General features: G+C 37.8%; 1 protein-coding gene across 1 annotated transcript in view; it reads right to left on the reverse strand.

The window, feature by feature from the left end:
- LOC124970456 (phospholipid-transporting ATPase ABCA3-like) overlaps positions 1 to 21,196 on the reverse strand; it is a 122,586-nt gene that overhangs the window by 62,686 nt on the left and 38,704 nt on the right. The window contains exons 11-14 of the mRNA XM_047533813.1: positions 16,478 to 16,607; positions 4,022 to 4,176; positions 3,634 to 3,789; positions 3,080 to 3,290 (exon numbers count right to left, since the gene is read on the reverse strand). Of these exons, the coding sequence (XP_047389769.1) occupies positions 3,080 to 3,290; positions 3,634 to 3,789; positions 4,022 to 4,176; positions 16,478 to 16,607 (652 nt within the window). The remainder of the gene's footprint in view (positions 1 to 3,079; positions 3,291 to 3,633; positions 3,790 to 4,021; positions 4,177 to 16,477; positions 16,608 to 21,196) is intronic.

Here is a 21,196-nt window from a genome sequence, read left to right on the forward strand (position 1 = left end):
CAAGTATTGTGTCCATCTACAACTAGAAAAAGTGTTTTAAAAATTACATATTCATTGGAAATACCCATAATAAATGAAATTGAAATTAGTTCATGGCCTTGTTGATGTTAGTAGAATCTCAGTGAACTCCTATCATAAACTAGTAAGAAAACTGGAAAAACATATGAAACAACAGTTTTTAGACACTGGACAAGAGGCAACTGAGGGCAATCATCACCACGAGAGGAGCACAGATGCTTGAAGGCAATTTCTTAATGGAAGTACAGAAAATGGGAATGCAAACAGAGTCTAATAGTCTCTGCTGAATTGAGAGGCTGGAGATCAAAGTGTGGGAAGAATGAGTAAGCTAGAAGTTGGGAAGATGATTGCAGTGAGGAGCTCTGCAGTGAAGTAACTATAGGAATCTCCTTGGGAGCACCTGTGGTTCTTTGCTGAGTGTCAAGCTATATAAATAAAAGTAGGAACTCTGTGTAAATGGACTTTTCTTTTTTCCCCTCCAGTTGCTCACATAAGACCAGAGCTCACATAGTTAAGAAAAAAATCAGTGTTTATTCTGTTAGAGAATCAGTGTTTATCAACAAAAAACTTAGTGAAACCCAGAGGGTTCATTCTTCAGTAGTAGAACTGAATTACCAGTGGTTGAAGAGTACTCTAGACCTACTTTTGCAAAGGTTAAAAATGAGGTCTTGAAAGGATTAAACTGGTCTGCAAGAAACTTAGTTGCATTCAGGAAAGAACGCAAAACCTTTTAGATAAAATCACCAGTTACTATGGCAGAGGGTTCTTTGCTTATTCAGATAGAAATTGCAAGAAGGCAAAGTGCAGCTCCCTTCTTTTAGCATCTCTGAGTTCTGGGCTGCAAAGGCGCTCATAGCTCTTAGTGTGAAAGCTCTGAGCTTTTAGTGCCAGTGGCTCTCTGTTACCCTATGCCTAGCATCTGGTGCTAACAGCTCTCTAAACTTCTCAATAGTTCCTCTTCAGCCAGAGTTAGTTATTCCTGGCAGTTCTCTGAGGCTCCTCCAGCGGCTGGAGTTAGAAGCTAGCAGCAAGCAGCTCCCAGAAGCTCTTCTGCAGCTCTTTGCTCTCAGGAGCTCTTCAGCAACTCTATGGCTGCTAGGTGTTCTATTGTTTTTCTTTTATTAATCTAAGTGGTTTTTTGCTCTTTCCTTGGTGTTATCAACTCAGCTCAGCCCACTCTACCCAAGATAAAAATCACCACTAGCAAATAAAGCCATCTGAACAAGGTTTTATTGGGATCTGTGCTGCAGCACAGGGGCAGAGCATGGGTCAGAGGTTCCAGACCAGTCTATGAGGCTAAGAGAAGTGCACCCCAATGTCCTATCTGCTAATGGAAGACTTTCTGCTTAGTCACGCCAGCCTGCACAGGCAAAAAGGGCCCACCTGTCTTGGCTGTCATGGACGGGGGAGGTGCGCCTCACCATCAGGACAGCTGAATGTGGGTGAAGATATCCAAAGTCCATCAAGAGGTTGCAGTCACATGAGGTGGCCGCAGGTCATCTGAAGCTGCCACACCTGACACTGTTTCTGGGTGCCCTTGCGGGGCATCTGAAGCAGCAGTAGATACCATGACAACAGCTCTACCTTATCTTGGAAGAAGGGGCCACTTGACAGCCCCTGACGGTTTCTGCAGAAGCAGTGGGCTTAAGTCCTGGCTGCTACTATTGCCTCCAATGTGGCTTCAGGAGTGGTAGCAGTGACGATTCTATCCCAGTTGGCTTGGGATCCTACCAGGAAGACGGCAGTGGCCCTCATCTCTTTCCTGCCAGTTGCAGCTATCTGGCTGTGCTCTAGAGTGTGGCTATCAGTCCAGAGGCTGGGCTGCTGGACCTGTCGGCCATGCAGTGGGGAGTGGCAGTTGAAATAGCATATGCTGTCTGTTTTCTTCCATAATCCCTCCTGTCAGCTGGAGTTGGCTCCTGAAATCCCAAGTGGTACAGCACATCCAACCGAGTGGCTAGATGTAGGGGAGAACCATCCCAGATGTGTAGCCAAGCATGAGGATACCCTGCTCCCCAGTGTCATCCCAAGGAGGCAAGGCTGGTTCAACACATGCAAATCAACAAATGTAATACATCACGTAAACACAAACAAAGATGAAAGACATACAATCATCTCAACAGATACAGGAAAACTTTTGACCAAATTCAATGCCCTTAAATAGTAAAAATCCTGAAGGAATTTGGATGCAAGGGACTTAGCTCAACATCATAAAGATTATATATGACAAACTCAAAACCATTATTCTCAATGGAGACAAAGTATTCCCACTAACGTCAGGAACAAGACAGGGATGTCCAGTATCACCACTACTATTCAATACAATTCTGGAAATTTTAGTCAGAGCAATTAGGCAAGAGGAAGAAATAAAATTGATAAATAAGAAAGAATTGAACTTACTCCTATTTGCATATGATATGATCTTATACTTCAAAAACAATAAAATTCCACTAGAAGGTTTCTAAAGCTGATAAGCAAATTCAACAGAACAGAAAGATACAAAATCAACGTACAAATATCAATGGCTTTTCTATTCACCAATAATGAATCCGCTAAGAAATTTTAAAAAATGAAAATAATAGAACTCCAAAGAAAGAAAATGGACATATTACCAAAAGCAGCCTGCAATTAAATGCAATCCCCATCAAAATACCAATGAGTTCTTTACAAAATCAGAAAAACTAGATAGAAAAATTAATCCTAAAATTCATATGGGAGAACATAAGACCCAGAATAGCCAAAGCAATCCTGAGCAAAAAAAGCAATACTGTTCTAGAGGTACTACAATACCTGATTTCAAATTATTCTAGAGTCATAGTAACTAAAATAGCATGGTACTGGCATAAAAACAGATATATAAACCAGTGGAACAGAACAGAAGACAGAGACAAACTCACATGGCTACAGTCATCTGATTCAAATGGGTTATAGTAGAACCGTAATTAGTTCAACAGAGGGAATCGCTGAAGCTTTGGGTACATACACAAAAAATAATGAAAATTATGTTAAAATAAATATTATTAGGCATCAATATTCTAAGAATGACCAAAAGAAGAGAGACCATATAAATGTTTCAGGAATATTGAAGAGCCACAGCACTGCAGGGATCCTTTGGCCATGATGGCTATGCGGTCACCCAGTGCATCAGCTTCATCCATGTAATGAGTAGTCAGTAGGATGGTGCGATCCCGTTTATAGGTCTTAAGGAGATCCCAGGTGGCCCTTCTTGAGGCTGGGTCCATGCCAGATGTTGGCTCATCAAGGATCACCACCTAAATTCCAGAAGAACAATTCTGTGACCATCTAAACATTATAGTGGTACCATTAGTGTCTTGCCAGTTAAGGGGTTTACTCTTATTTTACTTTTTTAGTCATTTGTCCAACTGAGTGAAGATAAAAGACAAAACTGAATTAGTAATGCTGTAAAAATTCCAAACTTGTTGCCATTTAATTCCAATGTGTTAATATGAACCCCATCTGGTTTTAATTTAGGGTTGATTTTAGTGTGTTGGATCCATTATCAGCTCTCAGGTTTGTGTCTGCTGATATTTTGGAATAGCTGAAATGTGCGGGGGAATCCATTTTTAGTTTTTTATTTTTATTTTATTTTTTTACCTTTGAGTTCCCTATAAGAGCTACAATAATGGAGAGTTTGCGCTTCATTCCTCCACTCAATGACTTTGAAAATGCATCACGCTTTTCTAGCAGGTTAAAAGCTGACAGCATGTTGTCAATTTCCTGAAGATGCAAATTTCGAGGTACTCCTTTTATCTAGAGAGAGGAGCCAGAGTTTACATGGTGCTTCCAACTTTATTCTTAGGAAATTTCGCATAAGCTCTTACATCGCCTTTGTGGTGGTTTATTCCCTTTGTCACTCTTCACGTTTAAAGGAGAATTCATCAAAATTCAATTTTTGAACTTAAAAGTCTAAGGATATGGACATTTGATAATCTACCTAGAATACATGAATTCAGCAAGAAGAAGGAAGCTATCTTTGACTTACCACACAATAGAAGTAAAGGTGCTCTGACACAGTCAAGTAATTAAACAGCAGGTCCTGTTGGGGACACAAGCCCAAGGATTTCCTGATTTCTGTCATGTGCTGTGAGATCTCATATCCATGAATATAGGCCTTTCCACTGGTTGAAGGATAGAGACCTAAAATCAAGTAGAAGATAAAACAAAACCTGTTTTTGTGAGGTAACATGACAACTAACTGCTCATTAGCACCTTGACTCTGTAACCTATATATGTTTTACTCCTTAGCCTTAGCAATGTCTCATATAGAAGAAAATTCCAGAAAATATCCAGAGCTATTTTCAGGTTACTGATATTAAAAATAATTTATTTTTTATTTTTGTTTGCTTAATTGAATGCTCAATGAGTATGGATGAGTACAAATTACTTGGATAATGAAAACAAGTGTTAAATGAAGGCATTCCAACATTACCATTGGTCATTTGGCAAGATGAATGAATTGTTATAATGTGCACTGCCTTAGACTGGGGCAGACTCTCTTAAAACCTAAAAATCCAAACAATGAAACTTATCCTGTAAACCATAAGTCCCAAGTTTTCAATTCTCTGAACAAAGTAAATATTCAAATATTATTTCAAAATTATCAGAAGTGGTATATTTGTGGATCAATTTAAGTTTTTATAGGAGTTTCATATCCAGGATAATGGGACAAAATGGATCAAATTCCTGATAACTCATTAATCAAGTTAACTCAAGTTTTGGTCTCAAACTTGTGGGTTCAAGCCAAGCATCCTCCTGTCTTAACCCACTGAGTAGTTGGGACTATGGGCACAGGCTACCATACTCAGCTCATTAACCCCCCTTTTTTTTTCTTTGTGGTACTGAGGATTGACCCCAGGGGTGCTCTACTGCTGAGCTACATCCCTAGTCTTTTCATTTTTTGGGGGGGGGACAGGGTCTCACCAAGTTGCTGAAACTGACCTCAAACTTGTGATCCTTCTGCCTACACCTCCCAAGTAGCAGAATAAATCAGATTTTGCTGAATGAACTTTGTTTTTTCTTTGACACATTTCTGCTATTAGGTGCATAAATGTTTATAACTTTTGTAACTTCATGATGAATTGATCCTTTATCATTATAAAATACATTTTCTTGTTTCTAGTAAAACTTGGTTTTAAAGTTTGTTTTATCATTTTGCATGATACACCTTTTTTCTTTCTTTTACTTTCAATCTATGTATCTCTTGTAGACAGCATAGAGTTAGATCTTATTTTTCCATTCAATCTAACAATTTATTTTCCTATGTATTAATAATCCATATTTAATATAATCATTGACCCAGCTGGGTTTCTGTCTACATTTTTCTTTTTGTGTTCTATGTCTCATCTTTTTATGTTCCTCTATGTTTCCTTTATTGCTTTCTTTTGCAGTAAGTAAACATTTTCTATTTTAACATTTTAATTCCTTTATTTTTTTCACTATTTATCTGTTTATTTTCTTGGTGGTTGCTCTAAGAGTTACCTATATAAATTTTACCTTATCAGTATCTACACTTTGACTTTATACTAATTCCAAAAAACTATTTAACCATTACTTCTAAATAGTTCTATTTCCTTTTATTCTTTTTATGCTATTATTGACCATACATGTGACATCTTTACATGTTACCTTGTTGTTATGTACCTATGTATTTTTATGCTCACTGAAGAAGCTAAGAAAGGAGAAATATGTATTAGTAGATTTGTTATATTTACTGTCACTGCTACTCTTTATTTTTTCCTGAGTTTGTGTTGCCATCTAGAATCATCTTATCTAACTTTTAACCCCTACCCTCATATGTGCTGTTACTGTCAAATATAGTGCCTTTGTGTATGTTACAAGTCCAATAATACAATTATGTATGTATTTTAATACAATTGCTTTTTTATATCATTTGAGAGAATGAAGATATTTATATCACTTATAACTACGTAATTATATTTATTGGTGCTCGGGGTGCATGTGTGTATTCAAATTTCTGGGTTTTCTTGATTTCAGCCTGAATAACTTTTTTTAAAGTATTCCTGGTAAGGTAGATTGGATAGCACTGAATTCTCAGAGACATTGCTTATCTACAAATGTCTATTTCTGCATAAGTATAAGATTCTTGGTAGACAATTTTTTTCTTTCAGAACTTTGAATATGTCACCCCGCTGACTTCTTGTCTCCACTGTTTCTGATGAGAAGTCAGCATGTAGTTTCACTGGGGCTTTGCTGCATGTGATAAGTCATTTTTCTCTTGTTGCTTTCAGCATTTTATTTTATTTTTATTTTTCTGAACTTTTACTAGTGTATATTGAGTGTGGATCCCTTTTACATTTATTCTATATGGGTTTGTTGAACTTTTGTGTCTATGTTTTCAGCAAAATTGGAAATTTTCAACTATTATTTTCTAGAATATTCTTTCTTCTCTTTCTCTTCCACTTATGGTACTCATATTGCAAATAGATTGATTCATTTCTTTGATGCTAAGTTTCTGATGCTAAATTTTCTTCATTTTATTTCTGTCATTCAAACTGCATAATTTCTATCAATGCCTTCAAGTTAACTGATTTTTCTCCTAATTCCCTGTTAATTCACTTTAATGAATTTTAATATTTGGTTCTTAAACTTATTCCAGAATTTCCACTTGTATTTTCAAAAGATTTCTATTTATTGAGATATTATTTTCCTTTATTTTTTGGAAAAAATACTTTTAAAATTAGAACTTTAGTTGTACAGTAGATGGGTTCATCCCAACAAATGCATACATACATGGAATTCAATTTCAATTCACAATCCTCCCTTTTCCCTCCCATTCTTCCTCTCATCCCACATTATCCTTTCTCTACTGTACCAAACTTCTTTTTACTCATCTATTTATTTATACTGATTGGTTCATTTACTTATACACAAAGATAAAATTCTCTGTGGTATTTTTATATGTGCACATAATTTTTTAAAGAATTCATTCTGCATTACCTCTCTTTCACCATTCCTCTACTCTCTCATCTCCTCTGTGTTACTGACCTTCCCTTTATCTGTAGATCCTATCCCTTCCTCCAATTTTCCTTTATTTCATTCTAGTTTCCACATATGAGAGAAAACATTTGACCTTTGAGTTTCTGAGTTTAGCTTTCTTCACTTAGCATAATATTTTCCATTTCTATCCATTTCTGGAAAATGCCATAATTTTATTCTTCTTTATGGGTGAGTAGAGTTCCATTGTGTATGTATGTATGTGAAATTTTATTACATATACATGACAGTTTCTTAGTCAATTCATCTATTGATGGGCACCTGGGTTGATTCCATAATTTAGCTATTGTGAATTGTGCTGCTATACATGTTGAGGTGGTTGTATTGCCATAGTCTGCCAGTTTCTCCTGGAAAATACAAAGGAGTGGAATACCTATGGCATACAGTGCTCCATCCCTGGTTTTGTGAGGAATCTCCATACCACTTTCCAGAGTGGTTATACTAGTCTGCAGTCCCATCAACAATGTACAAGTGTCCCTTTTCCCCACAACCTCACTAGCATTCATTATTGCTTATATTCTTGACCATTCTGACTAGAGAAAGATAAAATCTTGTGTGTAGTTTAGATTTGCATTTTCCTGATTGCTAGCAATATTGAACATTTTTTCATATTTTCTTGGCCATCTGTGTGTTTTTGCCTTTCTTTCTTTCAAAGTTTCTTTCTTTTCTTTTTTTTTTTTTTTTTTTTTTTTTTTTTTTTGGAGAAGTTCCTGTTTAGTTCTTTTGCCCATTTTATTGAGTGGTTTGTTTGTACTTTTGGTGTTTTAGGGTACTTTTTTGTTTTTAGATATACATAACAGTATGGTGTATTCTGACATATTATACATACATGGAGTACAACCCATTCTAATTAGGATTCCATTCTTGTGGTTGTACATAATGTGGAATTACACTGGTCATATATTCATATGTGAGCAAAGGAAAGTTAAGTCCAATTCATTCCACTGTCTTTCCTATTCCTATCCCACTGCTTCCCTTCATTCCACTTTGTCTTATCCAATGAATTTCTACTCTTCTCCTCCCTACCCTCCCTTTTTGTGGGTTAGCAACCATACATCAGAGAGAACATTTAATTTTTGTTTTTTTGGGACTGCCGTATTTCATTTAGCATTACATTCTCCAGTTCCATCCATTTACTGGCAAATGCCATAATTTTATTCTTCTTTATGGCTGATTAATATTCCATTGTGTATATACCATATTTTCTTTATCCATTCATTACCTAGATTAGTTCCATAGCTTGGCTATTGTGAATTGAGCTGCTATAAACATTGTTTTGTATGTGTCACTGTAGTGTGCTGATTTTAAGTCCTTTGGGTATAAACCAAGGAGTGGGATAACTGGGTCAAATGGTTATTCCATTCCAAGTTTTCTAAGGAATCTCCATACTGCTTTCCATAGTGGTTACACCAAATTGCAGTCCCACCAACAATGTATGAGAGAACCTTTTTCCCCACATCCTCACCAACATTTATTGTTACTTGTGTTCTTGATAACTGCCATTCTCACTGGAGTGAGATAAAATCTCTGTAGTTTTAATTTGCATTTTTCTAATCACTAGAGATATTCAACATTTTTTCATAGATATGTTGACTGATTGTATTTCTTCTTCTGTGAAGTACCTGTTCAGTTCCTTTGACTATTTATTAATTGGGTTTTTTTTTTTTAGGTGTTAAGTTTTTTGAGATCTCTCTATATTCTGGAGATTAATGCTCTAACTGATTCAATTTGGGTAGTTCATGTGCTTCCAGAAATTTGTTAATGTCTTCATGATTTTCTATTTTCTTAGAGGAGTGGTATAGCTGGTTCCATTCTAAGTTTTCTAAGGAATCTCCATACTGCTTTCCAGAGTGGTTGCACCAATTTGCAGTCCCACCAGCAATGTTTTTGTGGTGCTAAGTTTTTTGAGTTCTTTATATATCCTGGAGATTAGTTCTCTATTTGATGTGTGTGTGCTGAAGATTTTCTCCCATTCTGTAGGCTCTCTCATGATGTTACTGTTGTTTCCTTTGCTGAGAAGAAGCTTTTTAGTTTGAATCCATCCCATTTATTGATTCTTGGTGTTATTTCTTACACTTTAGAAGTCTTGTTAAGGAAGTCAGGTCCTAGAAAGTATTTGCAATTTCAAAATATGATGGAGCAGATGTAGTGGTAACTCAGGATATGTAGTTAATGTTAAAGGAGAAGAAAAAAATAGAAGAATATAAAGGAGAGAGAGAATGAAATTTGGGTACAAGCAATAGAAAACAAAAAGGGGGGTGAGACAAGGGAGAGAGAGTACTGGCAAAGATGATACAAAACAAAATCAAAATATGCTAATCAAAAACCCTAACCCACAAAATATAGAGCATAGGAAAATAACACTTTTTTTTCTTTTTTTTATTGTAAACAAATGGGATACATGTTGTTTCTCTGTTTGTACATGGCGTAAAGGCATACCATTTGTGTAATCATAAATTTACATAGGGTAATGTTGTTTGATTCATTCTGTTATTTTTTTCCTTCCCCCCCACCCCTCCCACCCCTCTTTTCCCTCTATACAGTCCTTCCTTCCTCCATTCTTGAAAATAACACTTTTGAAAAAGAAAAAAAAAGGCTAGAAATGAGGAGAAACAAATACATATATAGGAGTCCTTGCATCAATCAGTACTCATTCAAATAAAAACCCCAATATAGAAAAACCAAACAAAAACAACAACAAAAGGAAAAAGCTTGGGGAAATGCTAAGAAATTAAGGAGTCATTTCCACTACGGAGGATAGAAAAGTCAGTTAGCATATGTGTTCACTGTTTGTTTCCATATGATTTTGTTTTCATTTCTTCTTGAGGTATGATCTAAGTGTGGGAGTGTGGGCCATGGGTTGTTGAGTCCTTCCTTTTTATCGTGTTGCTCACTGAGTTGAAGGCTGGGGTTTAAGACTTCCCAATTTCCTTTCTTGGGAGATTAGTGTGGGCAAGCTTGGCAGTGGATGGGCAGTGAAGTGGCTGGCCAAGTCTGGGAGCCGAGTTGACCTGGGTCAGGTGGATCAGGGCCAGGCGCTGGGTTCTGAGGGCGGGTGGCGAAGCTGTGTGCTGGGCCAGGCAGGACTGGTGGCAAGGCAGCCACCTGGCTAGCAGGGCCATGGCTACTGGTGGTGAAGCAGAATGTCGAATGCCTAGGAGGCTGACAGTGGGCTGGGTTGGGGGCTTGGAGTTTAGGAGACTGGGGACTGGGGTCTGGAGGGCCTGGGTGGGTGCTGGACTGGTGCCAGACCTGGCAAGTCCTGGAGACCAGGGACCAGTGGACATGAGACTGGTGAGAGAGCTGGGGAGAGGGCTGGTGCCATGATCGGGTGAGGGCCAGCTGCATGGGCCCTGGGTCCAACCTGTGGGCATCAGACTGGCTGGCTGGGCAAGCTGAGAGCCAAATGCCATCGCATCCACCCCTCCAACCTCCCCACCTGGTCCTGTCAGCCCGCACAAGCCGCAGGACTCACAGGGCTGGGAGACTCGGGCTTTCTCCGCTTCTCTCCCTGTGTTCCCCTGGGAACTTCCTGCAAACTCATGGCTCTGGTTTTCCAGTTTCTGTTGGCTGCATAATGCTGCAGTCCCAAGGCTTTTAATTGCTGTTTCAAATTCACTACTTAATATTAGTCTGTTTAGGTTTTCTATATCTTTCTGATTAAATTTGGGCAGGTTAACTGTTTCTAGAAATTTGTCAAGTTCTAGGTTTTCCAGTTTATTGGACTTTAAATTTTCAAAATAAGTTCTGATAATCCTCTGAATTTCAGAAGGATCTGTGATGATAGCTCCCTTTTTATCTCTAATCTTGTTGATTTTCATCTTTCCTTCTTTTGGTTAGTTTGGCTAATAAAAAAAAAAAAACTCTTCATTGCCTTGATTCTATATATTGTTTTCTTATTTTTGACTTCATTACTTTTTGGTTCTGATCTTATTTCCAGTCTTCTACTGGTTTTGGAATTAGTTTGTTCTTCTTTTTCTAAGTGGGGCATATGCTTGCTTATTTGGGATCTTTTTTTTTTTTTTAATGTAGGCACTCAGTGATAAAAATTTTTCCTCTTAAAACTGCTTTCATACTGTCCCAGAGATTTTGATATAACTTTGTTCTCATTTATAAAAATTGATTTTTGAAAAAAAATTTTTTTAGTTGTAGACAGATACCTTTATTTTTATGTGGTGCTGAGAATTGAACCCAGTGCCACACACATGCCAGACAAGCACTCTACCATTGAGCCACAACCCCAGCCCCAGAATTACTTGATTTTTAATCCCACTTCTTCTTTGATCCACTCTTCATTTAAAAGAGTATTGTTCAATCTCCATGTATTTATGTGTTTTTTTTTTTTTTTGGTGTTGATTTCTAGCTTCATTCCATTATCTTCTCATAAGATGCATGGTTTATATAAATATTTTGATATTTGCTTTGTGACCTAGAATATGATCTATTTTGGAAAAAGTTCCATGTGCTTTTGATAAAATGTAAATTCACTTGTTATGAGGCAAAATATTCTGTAGATGTCTGTTAAATCCATTTGACTTGTAGTATTTATGTTGGAGAGATCTTTAATGATTTTATGTTTTGATGACCTGTCTACTGGGGATAAGAGTATATTGAAAACCCAGTATTATTGTATTGAGTCTAACTGGGATTTAACATCATTAAGTATTTTTTTTTTTAATGTAAGTGGGTACGTTGACATTGGGGCATATATATTTACTATTGTTATTTATTTCTCATGGATTGTTCCTTTATGAGGATGTAATGGCCATCTTTGCCTCTTCTGATTAATTTTAGCTTGAAATTGGCACTGTCAGGTATGAAGTTAGCTACTCCAGCTTGTTTTAGAGCTCCATTTGTGTGGAATACGTTTTTCCATTCATTTACCTTCAGTCTGTGAGATCTTTGCTTATGAGTCTCTTGCAAACAGTATGTAATTAGATCTTAGTTTTTGACCATTCTGCTAATCTCTGTTTTTTAATTGGAAACTTGAGACCATTAACATTCAGCATTAGTATGGATATATGTTTGTGGTTTCCTGCCATTTTGACTTTTTGCTATATTTATTACTGTCTCGATTCTCATCTAGATTACTCTTCTATTGATCTTTGGAGCTTTGAGGTTTGTTTTTTAGTTCCTCTGTGTGTAGTTTATCTTTGAGTATTCTTTGTAGTGCTGGCTTGGTGCTCATTAATTGTTTTAGCTATTCTTTGCATGGAAAGTTTTTATTCACCCCTTGAATTTGAAAGGGTATAGTAACCATGGCTGGCAGTGTTTTCTTTTAGAACTTGGAGTACTTATTCCAATCTTCCCTGATTTTAGGGTCTGAATTGAAAAATCAGAAGTGAGCCTTATTGGTTTGCCTTGAAATGTGACCTGATGTTTCTGTCTTGCAGCTTTTAATATTCTTTCCTTAATTTCTATGTTAGGCATTTTGATTATGGTAAGTCTTAAAGAACTTCTCATTTGAATAGGTCTATTGGGGTCCTGTAATCCTCCTGTATGTGAATGTCTATCTCATTTCTGAGTTTGGAAAAGTTTCTGCACCCATCTCATTGAAAATGTTCTTAATGCCTTTAGCTTGTATCTCCATGTTCTTCTCCAATGATCCCCAGGTTTGGTCTTTTAATATTAGCCCAAAGTTCTTGTGTATTCTGTTCATGTTCTATAATCTTTCCACGTTTATTGCGTTCTCTGAACTCAAGATCATATACCCTGCTATCAAGACCTGTAGTCTTGGCTGAAGTTCTATTTTATACACAATCTAATCTGTTAGTGATGTTTACAAGTGAATTTTTGATTGATTATGTCTTTCGTTTTTATGAGTTCTGATTTTTTTCTCTTTACTGTTTCTATTTCTTTATTAAAGTAGTCTTTCATCTCCTGTATTTGCTTTCTAATTCATTCCTTAGATCTTTTGGACATTTTAATAATCAGGTTTTTATAATCTTTAGGATTTTGTTCACATCATTATTAGTAGGATTGTGAACTTTGAATGGAGATTTGCCTGTTTCCTATGTTTTCAGAGGTCTTAGACTTGCACGTTAATTGAGATGGATTCCCATTTCTCTTCCGTATGCATGTCCTTTGGTGTATAATTATCTTACTTGTTCTGGGAGTTCTCTCTGTTGTTGATATCGAGGGGTGAGACCTGAGGTCCCTCTCTGATTGTTTTTCCTTGAGTCCTTGTTGTTGGTTTGGGGCCTTTGTCTCAATTCCTTGAGTTGGAGTAATGTCAGGGTTCAGGTGGGGTTTGATTGATTGTGATGTGAGATTCACTGTTTCTTGATTTAGATGTATTTTTCAGCTGCAGGATCTCTACTCTGTGACTGTGAAGTGTCCCAATCTCTTTCTAGCCCCTCTTAGGGGTAGAGGGGAGCCAGTAGTGGCACTAATGTCAGCAACAGGTATAAAACGTTATAATAAATGTCTGATGTCTACTTTGACATGTATAGCACTAATTGCCACTTATATAGGAATGGTGGGGTCGGCAATTAAAAACAGTACCAACCATAAAAAAAAAAACTGAATTAGATCAGGCATTAGACAATGGGTATCTACTATTGTGTGCAGCATATTAATAGTCCCAACAACTTGAATGTGATATGATTTATATAGTCTAATAGTTAGTTTGGGTTTTTATCTTTTCTGTTCTTTGTATTAAAGTGTAGCTGAAGACTGTTATTAATTTATGTTTGGAATAAAGTGTGTTGCCTTTTGGTTGAGTTTAGTTCAGCATCAGTCTCTCTGCCTTGTGAACATATAGTGTCCCTGTAGGTTCCCAGCACCTCACAGAATAGGGCAAAACAAATAATAGTAACAGCTGATGCAAACAATACACAGCATTAAAGTACATACCCAGTTCCTACTATGATATCTACACATTAATTACCATAAAAAACAGGAATGGTAGGGTCAGCAACTCTCAAAAGTAAAAATAACCATGAACTATATCTGGCTTTAAAGCAAACAGCAGTTGTCAACTATGTCATCCATAGCAGCATTAGCAGGTGTGGGGGCAAGAGTTATATAAACCAATTAGTTACACAAAATGGTAAATACTGTTAACTAGGAGAAAACAAAATGTGCTAGAAAGGTTTAAAAGAGCTTATAATTTAAAAAAGTGAACAGAGCAAATGCAGAAGAGATGTAGCAAGTGATGGTTACTGAAGGAGGAGAGAAAATAGGAGAAGCAAAGTAAAGGGAGAGAGAAAGAATAGTAGAATTTGGCTGTTAGCAGAAGAAAAGAGAAACAAACAAATGAAAACAATACAAACTAAACCAGAAACCCCTCACCCTCAAAAGACAAAGCATGGAAAAATAACTACATTAAAAATGCTAAAAATGAGAAAAAAGAAAATACATATATGATCTTGAATCAATCAGTACAGCAAGAATACACACACATACACACACACACACACACACACACATGCATGCATGAAATAGAAAAAAAGGATTTTTAATGAAAAAAATAAAGGAATCATCTGCACTGTGGTGGTCAAAATAGTTGATCAGAATGGATGGTCACTGTCTATGCCCAGCTGTCTGACTTTCTATTTCTTCTTGAGCTACACACTGGGGGGATTTACACTGTGTTATTCTCTGAGCTGCCAGTTAGAGCAGCCTAAGACTGAAGTTGTTTGAAGTAAGTCTCAGCTTCCCTTCTCACAGTAAGAGGCAGAATGAATCAGGAAGTACTGTCAGCTGGAGTTTTGTCCATACAGAGCAGGTCTGTGCACTCCCAGGGTAAAACTGCAGCGTTCTGTGAAATGATTTCTGGCAGGTGAGATCTAACTGGGCCTTAGGGACTTTGTTGGGTGGAGTCTTGTTCTGGTGGGATTAGATCAACACACCCCGAGGGTCTGGCAGTTGCCGATCTCTGAGGGGAGCCTAGATCTCAGGGGCCTCCCAAGAATCCCACTTGTGGGCAGGGGAGCCAAACCTCCACACACTTTGCTCCTCACAAGCACAGAGTGCCTGGGTGTATTCACACCTACTCAGACTCCTGGCTCACTTCCACTGATCACACAAGCCGCCAGACTCAAAGGAGGAGCAAGTTGGTCTCCCCTTCACTTTTCTTACTTGAATCACCCTGGGTCAATCTTGTCTGTGCCTTTTTCACTCAAGTCCTGGTAGGCACACCCTAGGCCATGTGGTAGGCACTTGCCAGGACAGCGTGGCAGTATTTGCTGTGATCTCCTGCCTCGGCACCAGCAGCCGCAGCATGGTTGCGTCACAATGGCTCCCCGCTCAGCTCTCAGTAGCCAGCAGAAGAACAGAGCACTTTTCAAGCCTCAGTGCACAGTGCAGCATCTGCATCAGCGAAGTTCAGGTTGCTTTTCTAAGCCTGGGTTTCTCCATACCAAATCTGTATTTCTCTGTGTCCTGCCTCCCTGTGGTGAACCTGTACCACTACCACTGCTGGCACCGCTGCCAGCTCAGCTCCAGTGTAATCTTTCTTATTTGTTTATTGTACCCAAATATGTCAGTCTCTAAGACACTTCGACAGTCCAATATTGAATTTTATTGAAACCTTTCTTTCCCCCACCTCGCTGACAAGTAGCACTCCTGCAGCTTGAATCCTGAGCCACAGAACCACTATGAATGCAGGCTTCCTCTACTCTTCCATCTTGAATGCCCCTTCTCTACTTCTTTAATGATGGCTTATTTGAGTTATTTATTATGACCATTTTGATAGACATCTAACACCTAAAATTTGGAACCTCTCACAAGGGGTTGCTATTGCCTGTTCATCTGTCCCAGCATTAGCCACACTTTTTGTTTCTTTGCTTATCTCAAAAATTTTTGGAAAACTGGATATTTTATAATGTACTTGAGCAACTTTCTGTAGTAACTATGGATACCAATTCCTCTTAATCTCCATCAGGTATGGTTTTTGTCATAATTTGCTTTATAACTTTGCTAGATAGACTATTCTGGTAATCCTATTTCCTATGCAGCATGATGTCTTTGGTGTTACCACTTCTTGGAAAGTAAACGCTTCTCATAGGAAGTCACCTTGGGATGACAGCAGTTTTAGCATGGCTCTTTTTGGCTCTTTGTCTTAACTATTAAGCTCATTGTCTCATTTAGTATTTCATATAATTGTTAATATGTCTACTACTTTTTTCAAATCTCCCCATTTTTTTTTGCTTTGATTATTTTGATGCTCTGTTCTTTGATGCATGCATACTAAAAATTGCTGTCTTAGTACAGTAACCATTTCACCATCATATAATGTCTCTCCCTCCCAAATTCATTCTAATTTTCATAATTATTTGTAAGCCTAAAAAAGAAATTAGTTTATTAAACTATGTATCACTAAAATGACTAAATTTTAACATAAAGAGTATACACAAAAGTCTCACTGTTTTATTTACAGTTTCTGGGTGAAGACATACTCTGAAGAGAGCTGAACACATACCTGAGAGAATTGACAGAGTAGTGGATTTTCCTGCCCCATTATGTCCTAGAAGAACAGTGATCTGCCCCTCATACAGATTCAAAGACAAGTCCTTTATTGCTACTTTGATAGTGTTATTCTCTTTGAATACCTGTGAAGGAAAAACAACAAAAATTAATTATATATTTATTGCAATCACTTTGGAAGAACAAGCACTCATATCAATTATCTATAGAAGAAATAAGACCATATCATTAATCTTATGAGGAAAAATATATAAAAAAGATGAAAGTGTGAAAACAAAAATTTCTGAAGGAACATGAATTTGAAGAATCTCACAATAGATCTACAAATATCCTCTGAAAATTTCATTTGTTCCTGCTTCGTTTAAATTACCATCTTTTTAAAAAAATTTGTTGTAGATGGACACAATATCTTTCTTTTATTTGTTTATTTTTATGTGTTGCTAAGGATTGAACCCAGTACCTCACATGTGCTAGGCAAGTACGCCACCAGTGAGCCACAACCCCAGTCCTTAAATTACAATCCTAAGTTGATAATGCCACAATCTTCTTTGGTCCATGTCTCTGTCTTAATTTGGAGAAATGCCAATAAAAAACCTGCACATAGATATTTATCTGAAATTTTCCTTGTGTAGACTAGCAGTACTTCTGTTTAGGATGCAAAAAGCTGGAAAGAACATTTCCACTCTGGCAACAAGTAGAAGATGAACAGGTTACAAAACCATAACTTTTCTCCAACCCATCAGACAGGTGAGGTTTGCAAGCAAACAACTAGCCTGAAATTTAAGAAAAGACAAGAAACTTTCAAGGAGAGATGGTACATGAATTTTCTCTTACTCTGAGCAGACATGAATACTATACAATCTTTTAAGAAGATTTTGGTTAATAGTTAATAAAAATGAGATGAGTAATGCATCACAACCCAATCTCAGAAGATACCTATAGTAACAAAAACAGTGTGGCACTGGCATAAATACAGAACAAAGGAATAGATCAGAAGACAAATCCACACGCATACAGATGTCTGATCCTTGACAAAGGCACTGGAAACATACATTGGAAAAAAAGAGAGACTTTTAAACAAATGGTGCTGGGAAGACTCGGTATACATAGGTAGAAGAACAAATCTAGATTTCTATCTCTTGCTCTGAACAAAAGTCAACTCTAAATGGATCAAAGTCCTAGGAATGAGACCAGAAACTGCAACTGCTGAAAGAAAACACAGGATCAACACTCCAACATACAGGTAAAGTTCTCAACTTCCTTAAAAAAGACTCCTAAAGCTAAAGCCAAGAATCAATAAATGAGATATCATCAAATTAAAAAGCTTCAGTAAAGGAAACAATGAAGAACATTGAGAGAGAGAGTCCTTAGAGAGGGAGATCTTTGCCAGCTACTCTTCTGAAAACAAACAAACAAAAACAAAAAATCAGAATATATAAAGACCCCAAAACAAAACAAAAACAAATAACCTTATCAATATGTGGGCAAATGAACTAAACAGACATTTCTTAAAAGAAGAAATACAGATAGCCAACAAATATGTGAAAAAGTGTTACAACATCCTTAGCAATCAAGCAAATGCAAATCAAAGCTACACTGAGGTTTCATTTTACTTCAGTTTGAATGGTAGCCATTAAGAATAGAAATAATAATAAATAATAAATGATAATGCTGGTGAGAATGAGGGGAAAAACACTATACACTATTGATGGAATTGAAAATTAGTACAACCAGTATGGAAATCATTATGGAGATTTGTCAAAAGACTAGGAATGGAAGCAACGTAGGATCCAGTTATTTCACTCTTCGGTATTTATCTAAAAGAATTAAAATCTGCATTACACAGTGACATACGCCAACCAATGATTATAGCAGCACAATTCCTAGGAGCCAAATTATGGTGGAACCTGGCTGTGTCTGTCAACTGATAAATACATGAAGAAAACATGACTGATACACACACACACGATGGAGTTTTACTCAGTCATAAAGAACAAAAATATGATGTCATCAAATAGTTGGTAAACCAAAGAAATCCTGAATCCTCTAGTGTCTCCAATATCCAAACATTACTAATTGACCTTTTCTTTGTCACAAAATGAACATACACACTAGTTTCCTCCTTTCCTTCAATCATACACATCCAACCTACTTCCACTGTCTTCTACATAGTCCATGCTACCGTAATATCTTATCTGAACTATGATAAAAGCCTTTAATTGTCTTACTTCTTCTAATCATACTCCTTACAGCAGCTGGAGTGATCTTTTCAAATTAGATCATATTCCTCTCCTTCATAAAGGCCTATAGTGATTTCTCAATATACTTTTAATTTATGCCTTTTTTTAAAGTTATATACAACACTAAGATATACCCTGACATAATCATAAAAGCATGGACTACAACCCACTCCAATTCAGTCCCCAGTAGCACCAAGTCCAGCACCCTCACTCCCTTCCCTCCACTCCACCATCCCTCTGCAATCCACTTATGATTTACTTTTTTCTTTAGTGTTCTGCGGATACACCCAAAGCCAGGACCCACTGTGCCACATCCATGCATGCACATATGAACATTCAGTCAGATTTTTTTCACTGTTCTTTCCTTTTCCTGTTCCTTCATCCTCCTCAATACCCTTGGTCTACTCTACTGATCTGTCCAATGTTTGGATGAAATTCCTTCTCCCTCCCTTCCTTTTTTTCTTCTCTTTTAACTTTCCTTCCCCTATTTTGGATTAGCTTTCACATATCAGAGAAAACTTTCAACCTCTGACTTTTGGGGACTGGCTTATTTCACTTAGCATGATAGTACCAGTTCCATCAATTTACCAATTGCCATTATGGCAAATGCCATAATGTCATTCTTCTTTATGGGTGGATAATATTCCATTGTGTACACATATTATATTTTCTTTATCCATTCAGCTGTTGAAGGGTACCTAGGTCAGCTCCATACCATGGCTACTGTAAGTTGTGCTGCCGTAAACATTGATGTGGCTGCATCACTGAAGTATGCTGATTTTAAATCTTTTGAAGCAGTGGCATAGGGGGCAAGTCTTTCAGTCTAGAGGGTGGCACGTGAGCAGAAAAGTGGATCATGTGGGAGCCAAATACATTCTTCCCCTCTTCACCATTAGACATCTTTGCCTACTTCCTGATGATCAGAGTCAAGTGTTCTTTGCCAGAATGCTGATTACTTTTGTTTGTCTGTTGGTCTTCTGGATGAAAGGTTCAAAGTAGCTTGGTGGCAACCAGTTTATGTTTCAAAGGGGCTCTTGGGATGCCTTCTTCTGGGGGAACATCTCCCAGAGGTCATGGTTTGAATGACAGATGCAAAAACTTCCCAAATGGATCACTGGGAGTACTGATAGGGTAAGTCCACTCCTATTTCTACTCCTTTGTTTCCAATCATGTATGCTATCTGCTGAGAACAAAGCACCATATAACAGCCACTGCTGTTATCCTTCATCCTGAAGGTTGACACCTCATGCTTACAAGGTATGCACTTCAGGCAGTTGCCTGAAATATGCCTTGACCTAGACACTAAGTTACTCCCTTGGGGTTAGCAGGTTCTGAATGCATGTGATAGACCAGAGCACTGCATGGTTGTAATTTCACCACTGTGCTTTCTTTGTGGAAAGTGGATCTCTAGGTAACATTCTGTGGGATCCCATACCAGTGAGATGTGTGATTGGCTTAAGCTCTATAAGTAAGTTCTAGAAGTAGGAAAGGTAAAATCCTACCTAGAATAAATTTTTGATTCCTATCAGGATGATATGAAGCTTCTTTCAGTCCAATGCACTCATCTAGCTTCCAAGTGATCTGGTTTCCTTGAAGAATGGTGATCAGCATTATGCTTTTGTTGCCGACATGCTGGACAATTGGCAGTAGCAGTAGCGAGTTTAGCCATGGCGAGCGAGAGCTCATGCTTTAAGTTTATCCTGTATTCTTGCCATTGCAGGTGATTATGATCACTGACAAAAGGCTGACTGATGCTCACTGATTGATTCAGTTTGTCTAGCTGGTTATTTACTGCCTATTCTTTGGCATATAATCTCTGGTGAATGTTAACATTTACAAAGATCTTCACATTTTGTTCTCATTCCTGTAGTTTCATCACATGCATCAATCCTAGAATTCCTGTCCCCAATTTCCTAGTCTTTCTTCTTCTAGGACCCTGAACTAATTGTCTAGAACATTTACCATTGCCTATGCGTTCAGTGACCTGGGGACATGCTACCCAAAGTAGATGACCATGTGAATGATCTGAAGCTCTGTCCTTTAGGAGGAATTCCTCTCCATCATTCAAGGCTGTTGGGAGCTGTGCCATGTGGGCTGTGCCAGGATGGCGCCTGGCGGCCAGCCAGAGGTTGTTTTGATCACATTGGCAGTGAGGAGGTTGATTGATATAAGCACACCCAGGTGTTTTGTCATTGGCCATATTCAATTAAGTCCATGCACACAACAAGTTCACAGGTGTTCCCAAGTGCTCCTGCTCAGGCCTGCTCCTTTTAACCTTTGCCGTGATAGGGCAGCTGGCTCCTCGCCTGATCTCAACTGGTGTGGCCCTGCCCTCCGCCTCCTGGAGGGAATATAAGTGGGCAGTAGGCAGAAGGCAAAAAACAGCAGCTAGCAGAGAAAAGCAGCAGCTAGCAAAGAGAAGAAGCGGCAAGCAGTAAGCAGCAGGCAGCGGCAGAAGGCAGATCGTACAGTGG

Source organism: Sciurus carolinensis, chromosome 18, assembly GCF_902686445.1.
Source record: "Sciurus carolinensis chromosome 18, mSciCar1.2, whole genome shotgun sequence".
Taxonomy (NCBI): Eukaryota; Metazoa; Chordata; class Mammalia; order Rodentia; family Sciuridae; genus Sciurus; species Sciurus carolinensis.